Consider the following 12,290-nt stretch of genomic DNA (forward strand, 5'->3'; position numbering starts at 1 on the left):
TCATCTGCACCGGCACAACGCCGGCGAGGGCTTTCGCCCGGAGCATCAACCCATGCTGCACGTGCCCGGCTTGACACTCCGAGCCAAGACCAGGGCGGCGCCTCCGCCGCGCTGCCACACACCATGCTGCCGCTGGAACACCTCCGCTGCCTCCACCTGGCCACGGCCTCCTGCCCACACGCGCCGGCCACCCGGCATCGGCGCTCAGGAGGCGTGGCCTGGCACTTCAGCCCGTCCGGAGCGGCGCCGCTGCCGCGCCTCCACGTACCATGCCGCCGACCTCCCACTCCGCTGCACCCGTTGCCCGAACCTCCTCACTAGTGGCGGCCACCCTTGCACGACTGCCGCAGCCCCCAAGGGCCGCACCACGCCGCCGGTGGGGCCCAGCCCACAGCCGTCGACCCCAGGCCGGACGGGCAGCAGCTGCATCTTGCCCTCCGCCGGGCCCGTCAGCTAGCCCGCCGCAGCGCTCCCGCGGCTGGCAACCCCCGCCTCAGACGGTGTTGCAGCAAGGCCGCCGTCGCGCCCTCTGCCGGACATCGCCGCTCCGCGCCGCACGTCGTAGGGAGAGGGGCGGAGAAGCCTCGGCGCCGCTCCCCTCGCCGCAGCAGCCCACGCCCGCAGCGGCCGCCGCCGCCCCTTCGAACGCGCCCGCAGCGACCATCGCTCCCGCGCACGGCCGCCGGCCGGCGAGCACCCACTGCGGCCCTCCAGATCCAGCCAAGGGGGCGACGGATCCGGCCAAGGGGCCACCGGATCCGGCCGTAGCAGCGCCGGAGCTGGCCCGCGCCGCTGTCGTCGAGCTACGCCGGTCGCGCCGCCGGAGCTCGAATCCCGGCCAAGATGGCCCTGCCGCCGCCTTCCTCGAGGTTGCCGGACTTCCGGCGAGCCTCTCTGGCAGCAGCAGGGGGAGGGTTGGAGAGGGGGCCGGTCCCCGGAGGCGAGCTGGGAAGAGCCGCCCGCGGGGAGGCGACGTGGGGGCATGAGTCGCCAGTCGCTATTATGGGAGCTATGCTTGATTTGCGTAGCATTAGATGCTACTAGTAGAAATGTGTATCTTTGGATCAAGAAGAAATAAAGGACACACACAACTTCCATTTATTCTTAGTTGTGGCAATGCATGAGTGTTTTATCTCTCGTACCAAAACAAAAACCAGATGTTCATTGGCCATCAATCTCCTATCTCTTGCCCTTCCATCCGGATATCATGAGCAAGGAGTGTCGAACATCAGCAGCATTTTCATTGACGAGCATCAAATGCCCTCGCTCTTCTGACGATGAGGGTTATCACAAATCAATCAAAGCGGTGGGGATTAAAGCAGCCCCCCCCCCCCCCCCCCCCCCCCCCCAGGCTGAACAAAGTGTCACCCAAAAGCTATTTTTTGTTGGCATCATCCTGCTCCCACTGGCACCTAAAATCTGCGCGGAGACACTTTTTCTGGGTCAGGATGTAGGACTTCTGCCTTCTGCCGCACGGGAAGAATCATTGCATCATGGAAATGGATGTGTCTATACAGATAAAAAACCAAAGTGTGTTAGCACTAATAAATAACTAGATTCTAATAATGCCAGCATTGTCGAGAGTTGTATACACCAACAATGGTAAAGGATACATGGAAGAACACTGAGATTGGGTGATTTTATACACACACCCCTACAGTTAACCAAAGTCCAAAGATGAAACGCCAGCGCCTACCCTCACCCCGGGTACCCGTGTGGCCCCGCCCCGGGGCGTCCGGCCCTGCAGGTGCAGGGGTCCGGTCCGGGCGGGCGGGCCAACAGCACCAACAGTGCGAGCCATGCACGTGCACGTACACGGTGCGCCGTGCGCGGGGCAGACAGTCACGCACGCACGCAGCCTCGTCGTCGCGCGCACTCCACGCAAAGCCATCCAGCCACAGCCATGTCAAACTCAAACCTTGAAACCAGCCTCTGCTGCTGTGTCCCTGCGGTGCGGTGAAACGAAGCACGCCGCCAAGGCGAGGCGACTCGCCGACGCCGGCCGGTGAGGTGACAAGGATTTGTTTACGCGCACCGTGTACCTCGCTGTCGCGCCGCTGCTGCGTAGGTAGTGTACGCGACTGTACGCGCGTGCGTGTGTTCTGGAACCGGGAGAGGAGGCGGGGAGAAAAAAAAAATTGGCGCTCCGCCCGTGTCCTGTCAGTCCTAAGAAAAAGAAAAACAAACCTTTTAGCAGGCCGGGGAAGAAGAGAACGGTCATGTCAGTGCCCCTCCCCTGCACGCGCTGCACGGCGACAGCACGAGCACTGCGTGCCTTTGCATCGCACCGGTGCGGAGGCGAGAGCCCGCGACGTGCTCGTGATCGTGCGTCCCCGGGGGCCGGCCGGGGGGCCGCCGCGCCTCATTCCGGCGAGAGCGGCGATGGCGTGCTCGCCTGCGCGGGGCAGCCGGCGGCCGGCACTATCCTTCTCTACTACTATCGCTCTCTACTATGGGTCTGTTTGTCACGGCTCCAGCTCCACCAGCGGCTCCTGCTGGAACTCTACTAAACACTCTAAAAGTGAAACAGCTCCATACTGTAGCAGATGAGAAGATGGAGTAGCAGCTTTGCCTGCGAAAAGGTGGAGCCGGTGGAGTCAAAAAAACAACTCCACCTGCTCCAGCTCCGGCTCCACCCATTTTACAAGGAGCCGGAGCCCTCACAGGCCCTATCTAGCGAGCCTACCGCCGCTGCCGATCGGATGCAAGATAGCTGTGCTGTGCTCGACGCGTGAGCCGTCCAATCCGTCGTGTCCCCGGCGACGAGACGGGCCGCGAACCTGGTCTCGCCACAGCCGCTAAACGTGCTGCTTAAACACGACACCAACTCTCGATTACTCTGGATCGGTGGACGATGATCTTGCGCGCCGATGCACGTACAGGCGACTGAAAAACGCCTACGGATGATGGCGGCCGCTATCGGGCCCTGAGACTCTGGGAGCATCCATCCAACAGTAAAGAACAGTCGGAAAACGGATTCCAGATGCGGTGGGGAGCGAGGGACGAGAGGCAAAAGGCAAAACTTGTTCGCTAAACAAAGGCGCCAGCGCGAGTTCTTTACAAGACGCTAGTTTTGGCTGCTGGCCCCTGTTGCTTGGGTTCATCTCAATCCTTTCACACTCTCTTCCTTATTGCAGATGCATAGCAGGCTTTGGTGTTTTTTTTTCTTGTTCTTCTTCCCTGCTGCTGATGCTGCGTTTACCCGGCAGCTGATGATCACTTCACCGCCACCACGGCTCCGGCGGCCACCGGCGCGCCTTTCTTCCCGGAGGCGGCGGCGGCGGCGGACTCCTCGCGCAGGAAGTCCTGCTGCTTCTTCAGGATGAACGCCTCGATCCAAAGCCGGAACGCCTCTGGGTCCGCCTCCGCCTCCGCCACCGCCACCGCCTGCTGCCGCTGCCGCCCGTTCTCCGAGTCCCCCCGCCGCAGCTCCGGCGCCGCGGCCGGCCTCCGGCCCGACGCGCCGCCGCCGGCCTTCTCCGACCTGCTCGGCCGCGGGGGCTTGGCGCGCACCGCCGTCACGTGCACCGCCTTCTTGTCCTCGAACACTGCCTTCTCCTCCTTCTCTCCCCCCGCCTCGGTGGTCGGCGACGGCGGCGGCACCAGCTGCGCGCCCGGGAACGGGAGGTACCGGCCCTGCGTGTCGGCCTCGGCGGGCCACCACCTGCTGAAGAAGGCCCCTGTCGAGAACGAGGAGGCCTCGTCGTCGCGGCGGAAGTGCTCGAAGAGGACGATCACGATGGCGTTGCCGACCAGGAAGAGGTACTGCTGGGCCGAGAGGGAGGCGGCGACGCGGAGGACGGCGGACGCCGCGGCGGCGGCGCACGGGAGCTGCAGGAAGCAGCCGTAGACGCCCACGGCCAGGACGAGGACCTTCGCCGCCCGCACGACGCGCCACGCCACGCGGGGCGCCGCGCCCCCGGCTTCGGAGGTGGCCATTGATCGCGCTCGCGCCCGGCCCTTTTGGTGGTGGGGTTCGGGGACGCGCAGGGAGATCGAGCTCGGCGCAGGGCTATCCTGCCTGCGTGAGCCAGTGGGTTTAGCGGACTGTGAGGTGGTGGGTGGTGGGGGCAGTGCCGGGTCGCTTATATGGAGTCATGTGGAGTTCACCCCATCATTGGTTTGGGGCTTTGGGCTGCAGAGTGCGGTGGCTGTGAATTGATAGTTGATACTAGATGACGTTTAACCTTCAAAAAATACTAGATGACGTTCGAGAAAAAAAACCTTTAATTTGGAGCGGTTTTTCATTTCAGTTCTTACATCTTATTTGGCTTATTAGCAGTAAGGTTGTAGGAGATGATGTCGCGTACCGATCTTTTTAGCAGTGCCATAACGCATTATGAACTACGATCTGCGGAGTGCCGCGGGAAAGCTAGCCTGGCAGAGAAAAGCAACAGACTGTAATGGAAGCGGTGGAGCTAAGCGCGGTACAGATGTATCTAGGCAGATATTTATTGCATGCAAACGTTGGATATCAGGTAGTCTTTGGTATCTAGGAGGAGCCGCACAACGTTTAAATGCCAACTAAAAGAGCGCCAAACCTCTCGTCACAACCGCAAGACCGATATGATAGCGGGATAAAGCAATGATGTATGTGTGTATCTAGAGCAGTCGCAAAATAAGAGATGAATACCTTGGCACTAGTTATCCTCGCCGAAGAGTAACTTGGACAATTTGTGACGCGTTGGATAGCAGTCAGTAATGCCAAATTCTAGACTGAGTCATGCAACGTCACATGATGGCTTTCGGCCTGGAAGTTGAAGGAAAACTTTAGGATGTTTTTCCATTTCAACTCTTGCATCTTATTAGTAGTAAGATAATGGAGGATGATATGCGCTTTCGGAGCCTTTGTGTTCCATGTGGTTAGAACCTCCACGTCCACGGGGCTCGCATTTTGATCTTTTAGCAGTGTCATAACATATTATGAACTATGATACACACATAGCACAGTGCTGGGATAAAATTAAGATGGCAGAGAAAATACAAATTTTGACGCTTAGGTTGGTATAGACACGTACCGTAGCACATGTCTATTGCCCGTCAATATTGGATATCACATCGGGTTGCAATGCACTTCTTTTTAGCTGTGCCATAACCCATTATAAACTACGATCCGCAGAGTGCCGCGGGAAAGCTAGTCTGGCAGAGAAAGGCAAGGGACTGTAACGGAAGCGGTGGAGCTAAGCGCGGTACAGATGTATCTAGGCCGATATTTATTGCACTCAAACATTGGATATCAGGTAGTCTTTGGTATCCAGGAGGAGCCTCACAGTGTTTAAATGCCAACTAAAAGAGTGCCAAACCTCTCGTCACAACCTCTAGACCGATATGATAGTGGGATAAAGCAATGATGTATGTGTGTATCTGGAGTAGTCGCAAAATAAGAGATGGATACCTTCACACTAGTTATCCTCGCCGAAGAGTAACCTATACAATTTGTGACGCGTTGGACAACGGTTAGTAATGCCAAATTCTAGATAAAGTCATGCAACGTCACATGATGGCTTTTTTGGAAATTGAAGAAAAACTTTAGGATGGTTTTCCATTTCAACTCTTGCATCTTATTAGTAGTAAGATAATGATATGCGTTTTCGGGGCCTTTGTGCTCTACGTGGTTAGAACCTCTAAGGGGCTTGCATTTTGATCTTTTAGCAGTGTCATAACGTATTATGAACTACGATACACACAGAGCACAGTGTTGGGATAACTAAGATGGCCGAGAGAATAAGAATTTTGACGCTTAGGTCTGGTATTGTTGACACAAATCTTGGTCAACACACGAGAGCACTCGAACGTGCGAGTCGCAAAGGGACCGAAGAGCAGCAAGGCCACACGGACCGGTTAGACCGGTTGAGCAAACTGGTCAGACCGGTTTCTAGGGTTTCGCTGGAATCGGTCGTCTCGAGGGATAACTATCACACTTATGTGGTGAAGAGTGGCAAGGTTTACGAGCAAACCAGCAAAGGATAACCAACGCGCTTACGTGACGAAGAACGACTAGTTTACGAGCAAACTAGCAAAGGCTGTCGAAGCTCTCGCCCGGGAGGGACCCCGTCGGGGCGTGAACGTCGCCGGACGTGCCCTAGGTCGACCAGCGAGCTTAGGACGCCATCAATGGCCGTGGAGATCACGATGGACAGTAAGGGAGATTGGAAAAGACTAGGGTTTAGAGGTAAAAAGTAGATGTATTTTGTATTGTTCGATTGGGTGTGTCTCAATCGGCAATAGCCCTTTATATTTATAGGGTGGGAAGGTCTGTACCCGTGGGAGGTCAAAAATATGTTACAAACCGACCTAGAATCAAATTACAACTCGAATTCGGACTAATCTGCTAAAAACCGGTCAGACCGGTCCCTAAATCCGGTCAGACCGGACTCCTCGTGCTGCACAGCAGCCAAAACCGGTCAGACCGGTCCCCAAATCCGGTCAGACCGGTTTTGCCCAGATAGGCAAACTTCCTGGTGCCATAACTCCTACACCCGGACTCTGAATTAGGCGATCCATATGTCCGTTTCGATCGTCTCGACGAGGGCTTTGTCTTGGTGCATTAAAACCCATGATTTGACCTAATCTTGATGCCTTTTTGTGCCCATATTTGTCTCATTGATGAAAATCATATCCAGAATATCCCAAAATGATCTCCATATCCTGCACAATGGTCATATATGCCAAACTTGCAAAATAATAAGAGTTAATATTGAATTGGCTATTTTGGCCTTTATCTTGCCTACTTCAGGTCATGCCAATTTTGAGTGTCAACATATGCCCCCCCTGTTTCTTGGTAAAGTTTACGTACCAAGAAACATCTCTTTTGGCCAAAATCATAGAAGACCGATGACTAATACTAGTACATCATCTATGTTTTTATTCTAAAACCAATAAAACTTCATCGGCCATGTTACTTGGTACTAACCAGGATAACAATATCATCTTTGCTGTTTTCATTTGCACATGATGAGTGAGATACAAACCTGAGTACACACCACCTCGGCTATGAATACTTGATGCAATGGCTAGAACTATCTTCACCACATATGCCTAAGTCGACCAAATCATTATGAAAACAATCGGTCTTTGCAATGCTCCTCAACTTAGCATACCTATCGGACAATCCGATGCACTGCCGGACTGTCCGGTAGCTAGAACCGGACTGTCCGGCGTTGGCAGAGTCAGCCAACATCGGTCTTGCCCCCGAGCATCAAAGCCATGCCGTGATTGGGGACAAATACTTAGCACGATGATGAGAAAAAATTCAACGGCTATGTCAATCACTGAGAACAAGGATACTTTTTGAACTATATAACTTGCTCACATGGAAAATAACACATTAGCCAAATCAATGATACACAAACTCGAATTCAGACATTGGCTATATGATCAACATAATCAATTTACTTGAAATCAATCGTCTATATCAATTATGCATAGGTGTTGCAATTTAAACAACAGCCGAATATTAACAAGCAAATATAACGAGCATGCTCATCCCAAGAATAAATATAACCGAAGCGAAGCATAACAAGTATTATGTAAACAATAACATAATTACCAGCAACTAAAATACTTCGGCCTTATAAAAATAGCAAACATATTGCAATTTATCCATATGCATAATAATTCGGTTGCATCCCTCCATAGCACGAAGACATATATGGATTAAAATAATGCCACGAAGGATAACCGAACATACCTTGGGATGACATACCTATATGTGGCACGACTGAGAAATATGGATGATGCGATGACCAATAACTCTGATGATTTGGAGCAAACATTTCAGTTGAGATCTTGGCCTTCTTCTTTTTTGCTTGCATCCATCTCACTTTTCACACGAGCACCATCCTTGCTTTGAGCTTGAGAACTCCCTTTAGGAACCCAAGTCATGTTCCTTTTCTTCAACTCACACGTACTGAGTTTCTCTAGCTTCTTCTTGTGCCAATTTGATAAACCAAGTGAGCTTCTCGGTTGTGATTTAGTTTTGGACAGCAACACGTCTTTATCAACATTTGGTACATTAAAATTCCTCGGTTCAAATTTAGTGCCTACAATATTGCTAGCTGATTTTTCTACTGTTTTGGCACTACTAGCCGAAGTATCTAATACTTTATTCGGCTTTGCAACATATGAATTCAGATCTGAACCTTTACCTTTTCTATTATCCTTCTTCACCACATAAACTTGCTTGACCACTTTATTTTTATTTTGAGCTCCAGACCGATTTTTAGGAATAAAACGGTGTCGGTACCCCAGGACTGGGGTACCCCCTCTTGCTGTGTCTAGGCAAGGATCTTGTAGTTATCCTTAACTACATCCAAACAGCCGGACCCCTGCGGTCCGGAGTCCGGTTCTCCCAGCAACGGCCCGGACCGTTCCACAGTTGGGAAAGGTCCGGAGACACCACGTGTCCCGGAAGAGGCAGGAACTCATGCGCGAGCAGCCGGGGCTCCGGACCTCCCAAGGAGACCGGACCCCCGCAGGGTCCCGGACCCCTCGTGGGGTCCCGGACCCCCTGTATAGTAACCGGACCCCTCACTAAGGGAAGAAATCGGCACCCCGCGTCGGGGTGGTCTGGAGACGCCACGTGTCTGCAAGATATGGCCGTTTGGGTTTCCATACTAACGTTCACCCACCATTGCATTCATTGCGGTAGGTGGACGTCTGCATTGATATGGCAGAAGCTGAGGCGTTTCATTGACCAGGGGACACTATTGATCGCGTATTACCAAGGCAGTGGAGCCGCTGGCGCCGCCCATATCGCATCTGCCAGCCTGCCGTAACAGATGGATACGACGGCTCGGCTTCGCCCATTATGACGCTACATAATAGCCTCAGCAGGCCACGCCGCAAGCTACGCTACTCCAACGGGCGCCTCGCTGACGGGACAAGAGAAGACCCCGCTGAGTCAGAGGAGTAGCAGTACGCATATCGGAGGAAAGATTCGCTGCCACTGTAGCCACAGTCACGTTGGGCCCACCTGTCGGGGCATCAACGTCCTATGTATCCGCTCCCCCTTGATCTATAAAAGGAGGGGGCGCCGCTAGAAGACCTCAGGCTGGGAAAGAGCCAAGGCCAGCAGAGGATAGGTTCATACACACCACCAAGAACAATACATCTCCCAGTGGACGTAGGGTATTACGCTCCGGCGGCCCGAACCACTCTAAATCGTGTGTTCCTGAGTCCTTGTCTCAGCGTAGATTCAGCCCCATCGCCTAGTACTTCCCCGAGTACTCCCTCACTGGGAATAGGCGGGTGCGTTCCGCCACCCGGCTGTGGGTACCCCTAGAACCCCCACAACATTTTGGCGCCGTCCGTGGGGACCGTCAGGCGCAGGTTGGATCTTCGGGCTTCTGGGCCGTGTTCATCCTCTGCAACGACGAGCGAGAAGATGAAGGAAGGCCGGGCCACACTCACTCCACGTGCCATGGCACCGGGGCACCAATGCCCACGGTGTGGCGGCGCACGGCAGCGGCATCTGTTGTGCGTCGCCACGGCAACACCTCAGAGCCGGCGTGGCAGCACACAGTGGGGGCGCCGCTGGGCGCTGCTACCCTACGTCGACTCAAGGTTTTCTCTCAAGCAACGGCCACACCTCCTCTGCCGTGGCATGGCGTCGGCTCAAGGCTTTCTCTCAACATGGAGCCTGGGGCCGACAGCCATCCCGGAGGAAGTTGACCGTGTCGTCCTGCCGTCTCCAGCACCGGAGATCCACCTCAGCGTTGCTCGGTGCTGCTGCAGACAGGACCCCGCCACCTCGCGCGGGGGCCCCTGGCGCTAGCACCAAGGACAAGCCGGCGAACGACCGCACTTCTCCACGCGTCGCACCGGTCCATCTGCTGCGCAAGGGTGTCTGGTCTCCATCGGCAACGGCGACGGCAGGAGGAGGGGGCCTCTTCCATTCAAAGCCAAAGAATTTGTCTCATGCCATGTAAGCATGTGACAGCTCTTAGGCAAGGAGGGGTCCCCCGAGCTCCCGAGGTGATGCTGCATGATGCGGTTCAGGCGCATCCAGGGCGCCTTCGCCTCCGACGACTATGAAGAATCCGGGAGTACTCGCACCACTTCCAACCGGAGAAGAACACGCTGTATAGCATGCAGCCGTAGGTTACTCCTAAGAAAAGACTAAGAGAATTCCTCCTTTGTAATAACGTGGCGCCTACGTGTGTATCCAGAGCGGTCAAGGTCCGACCTTGTAAACCCGACCTCTGGCCCTATCACACAAACAGGCAAAAAACGGTCCGGAGCGGTGGAGGTCCGACCTCGTAATCCCGACCTCTGATGTATACCGTGACAACCACAATAATAAAGGAGATTTTCTTTCTCAGTTTTACCTAGGCTCCGCCCTGATTTACATTTATTCGCCTTGGTTTAACTATTCTTTCCTCTTGAACGGAGTTTTCCTTGTTGCTAACAATTCAAGTTAAGCTGCTAGCTTATGGTCAGGTGAAGACACCCCTTCTAGCTGAAAGGCAGTCCGGACCCTTAAGGACCTGCTCTGGAGAAGTGGTACTTGTATCCTGGGGGAGAGAAGCTCCGCGTAGCTTAGCCTGGCAATGTACCCTAAGTTTACGTACTTCGCTACCCTGTTACAAGTACTCTAGTATCCAGGACTGCTATACTTAGAGGTCCCGGGCTCCCTTCTAGTATAAGGCTTGGTTTCTTTACACCTTACTATGAGGTCTGGTAGCATGCTCCATCAGATTGTCAGCAACGGTCGCTCCAAGTCCACTCCGGTGGCCCGCTCCGGCGGAGACCGCTCGCCACGGTCGCTCCAAGTCCACTCCGGTGGCCCGCTCCGGCGGAGACCGCTCGCCACGGTCGCTCCAAGTCCACTCCGGTGGCCCGCTCCGGCGGAGACCGCTCGCCACGGTCGCTCCAAGTCCACTCCGGTGGCCCGCTCCGGCGGAGACCGCTCGCCACGGTCGACAAAAGCCGGGTCCGGGAAGTGGTGGTTGCTCCCGGAGCGATCTGAAGTCTGTGTAGCCGCTTAGCTTGGTTCCGTACCCTAAGCCTACACCTTCGTCGCCCTATGGAGAGCACTCTAGTACCTAAATCTGGCAACAGGTGTACCGGCCTCAGGGGTCCGGGACTCCCGCTCTCTACACGAGCACATCAACGCGATCAAGTTGCGTAGAAACACATCCTGATAGTGGCCCCACCCGCGGGTTCGTACCTCTCCCGAGGTGGGCCCGGGGGCCACTGTCGGTACCCCAGGACTGGGGTACCCCCTCTTGCTGTGTCTAGGCAAGGATCTTGTAGTTATCCTTAACTACATCCAAACAGCCGGACCCCTGCGGTCCGGAGTCCTGTTCTCCCAGCAACGGCCCGGACCGTTCCACAGTTGGGAAAGGTCCGGAGACACCACGTGTCCCGGAAGAGGCAGGAACTCATGTGCGAGCAGCCGGGGCTCCGGACCTCCCAAGGAGACCGGACCCCCGCAGGGTCCCGGACCCCTCGTGGGGTCCCGGACCCCCTTTATAGTAACCGGACCCCTCACTAAGGGAAGAAATCGGCACCCCGCGTCGGGGTGGTCTGGAGACGCTACGTGTCTGCAAGATATGGCCGTTTGGGTTTCCATACTAACGTTCACCCACCATTGCATTCATTGCGGTAGGTGGACGTCTGCATTGATATGGCAGAAGCTGAGGCGTTTCATTGACCAGGGGACACTATTGATCGCGTATTACCAAGGCAGTGGAGCCGCTGGCGCCGCCCATATCGCATCTGCCAGCCTGCCGTAACAGATGGATACGACGGCTCGGCTTCGCCCATTATGACGCTACATAATAGCCTCAGCAGGCCACGCCGCAAGCTACGCTACTCCAACGGGCGCCTCGCTGACGGGACAAGAGAAGACCCCCCTGAGTCAGAGGAGCAGCAGTACGCATATCGGAGGAAAGATTCGCTACCACTGTAGCCACAGTCACGTTGGGCCCACCTGTCAGGGCATCAACGTCCTATGTATCCGCTCTCCCTTGATCTATAAAAGGAGGGGGCGCCGCTAGAAGACCTCAGGCTGGGAAAGAGCCAAGGCCAGCAGAGGATAGGTTCATACACACCACCAAGAACAATACATCTCCCAGTGGACGTAGGGTATTACGCTCCGGCGGCCCGAACCACTCTAAATCGTGTGTTCCTGAGTCCTTGTCTCAGCGTAGATTCAGCCCCATCGCCTAGTACTTCCCCGAGTACTCCCTCACTGGGAATAGGCGGGTGCGTTCCGCCACCCGGCTGTGGGTACCCCTAGAACCCCCACAACAAACGGTCTTTGTTATATGGTTGTTTTCCAAAAT

The 12,290-nt window shown here is 55.1% G+C and overlaps 1 protein-coding gene across 1 annotated transcript; it reads right to left on the reverse strand.

Moving 5' to 3' along the window:
- Positions 1-3,005: 3,005 nt before the first annotated feature.
- LOC120676277 lies at positions 3,006-4,038 on the reverse strand. Its single transcript, XM_039957512.1, has one exon. It carries the CDS (start codon positions 3,937-3,939, stop codon positions 3,217-3,219), a length of 723 nt encoding a protein of 240 aa, XP_039813446.1. The 5' UTR covers positions 3,940-4,038; the 3' UTR covers positions 3,006-3,216.
- Between the last annotated feature and the right edge of the window lie 8,252 nt (positions 4,039-12,290).

Source organism: Panicum virgatum, chromosome 5N (assembly GCF_016808335.1).
Source record: "Panicum virgatum strain AP13 chromosome 5N, P.virgatum_v5, whole genome shotgun sequence".
NCBI classification, from domain to species: Eukaryota; Viridiplantae; Streptophyta; class Magnoliopsida; order Poales; family Poaceae; genus Panicum; species Panicum virgatum.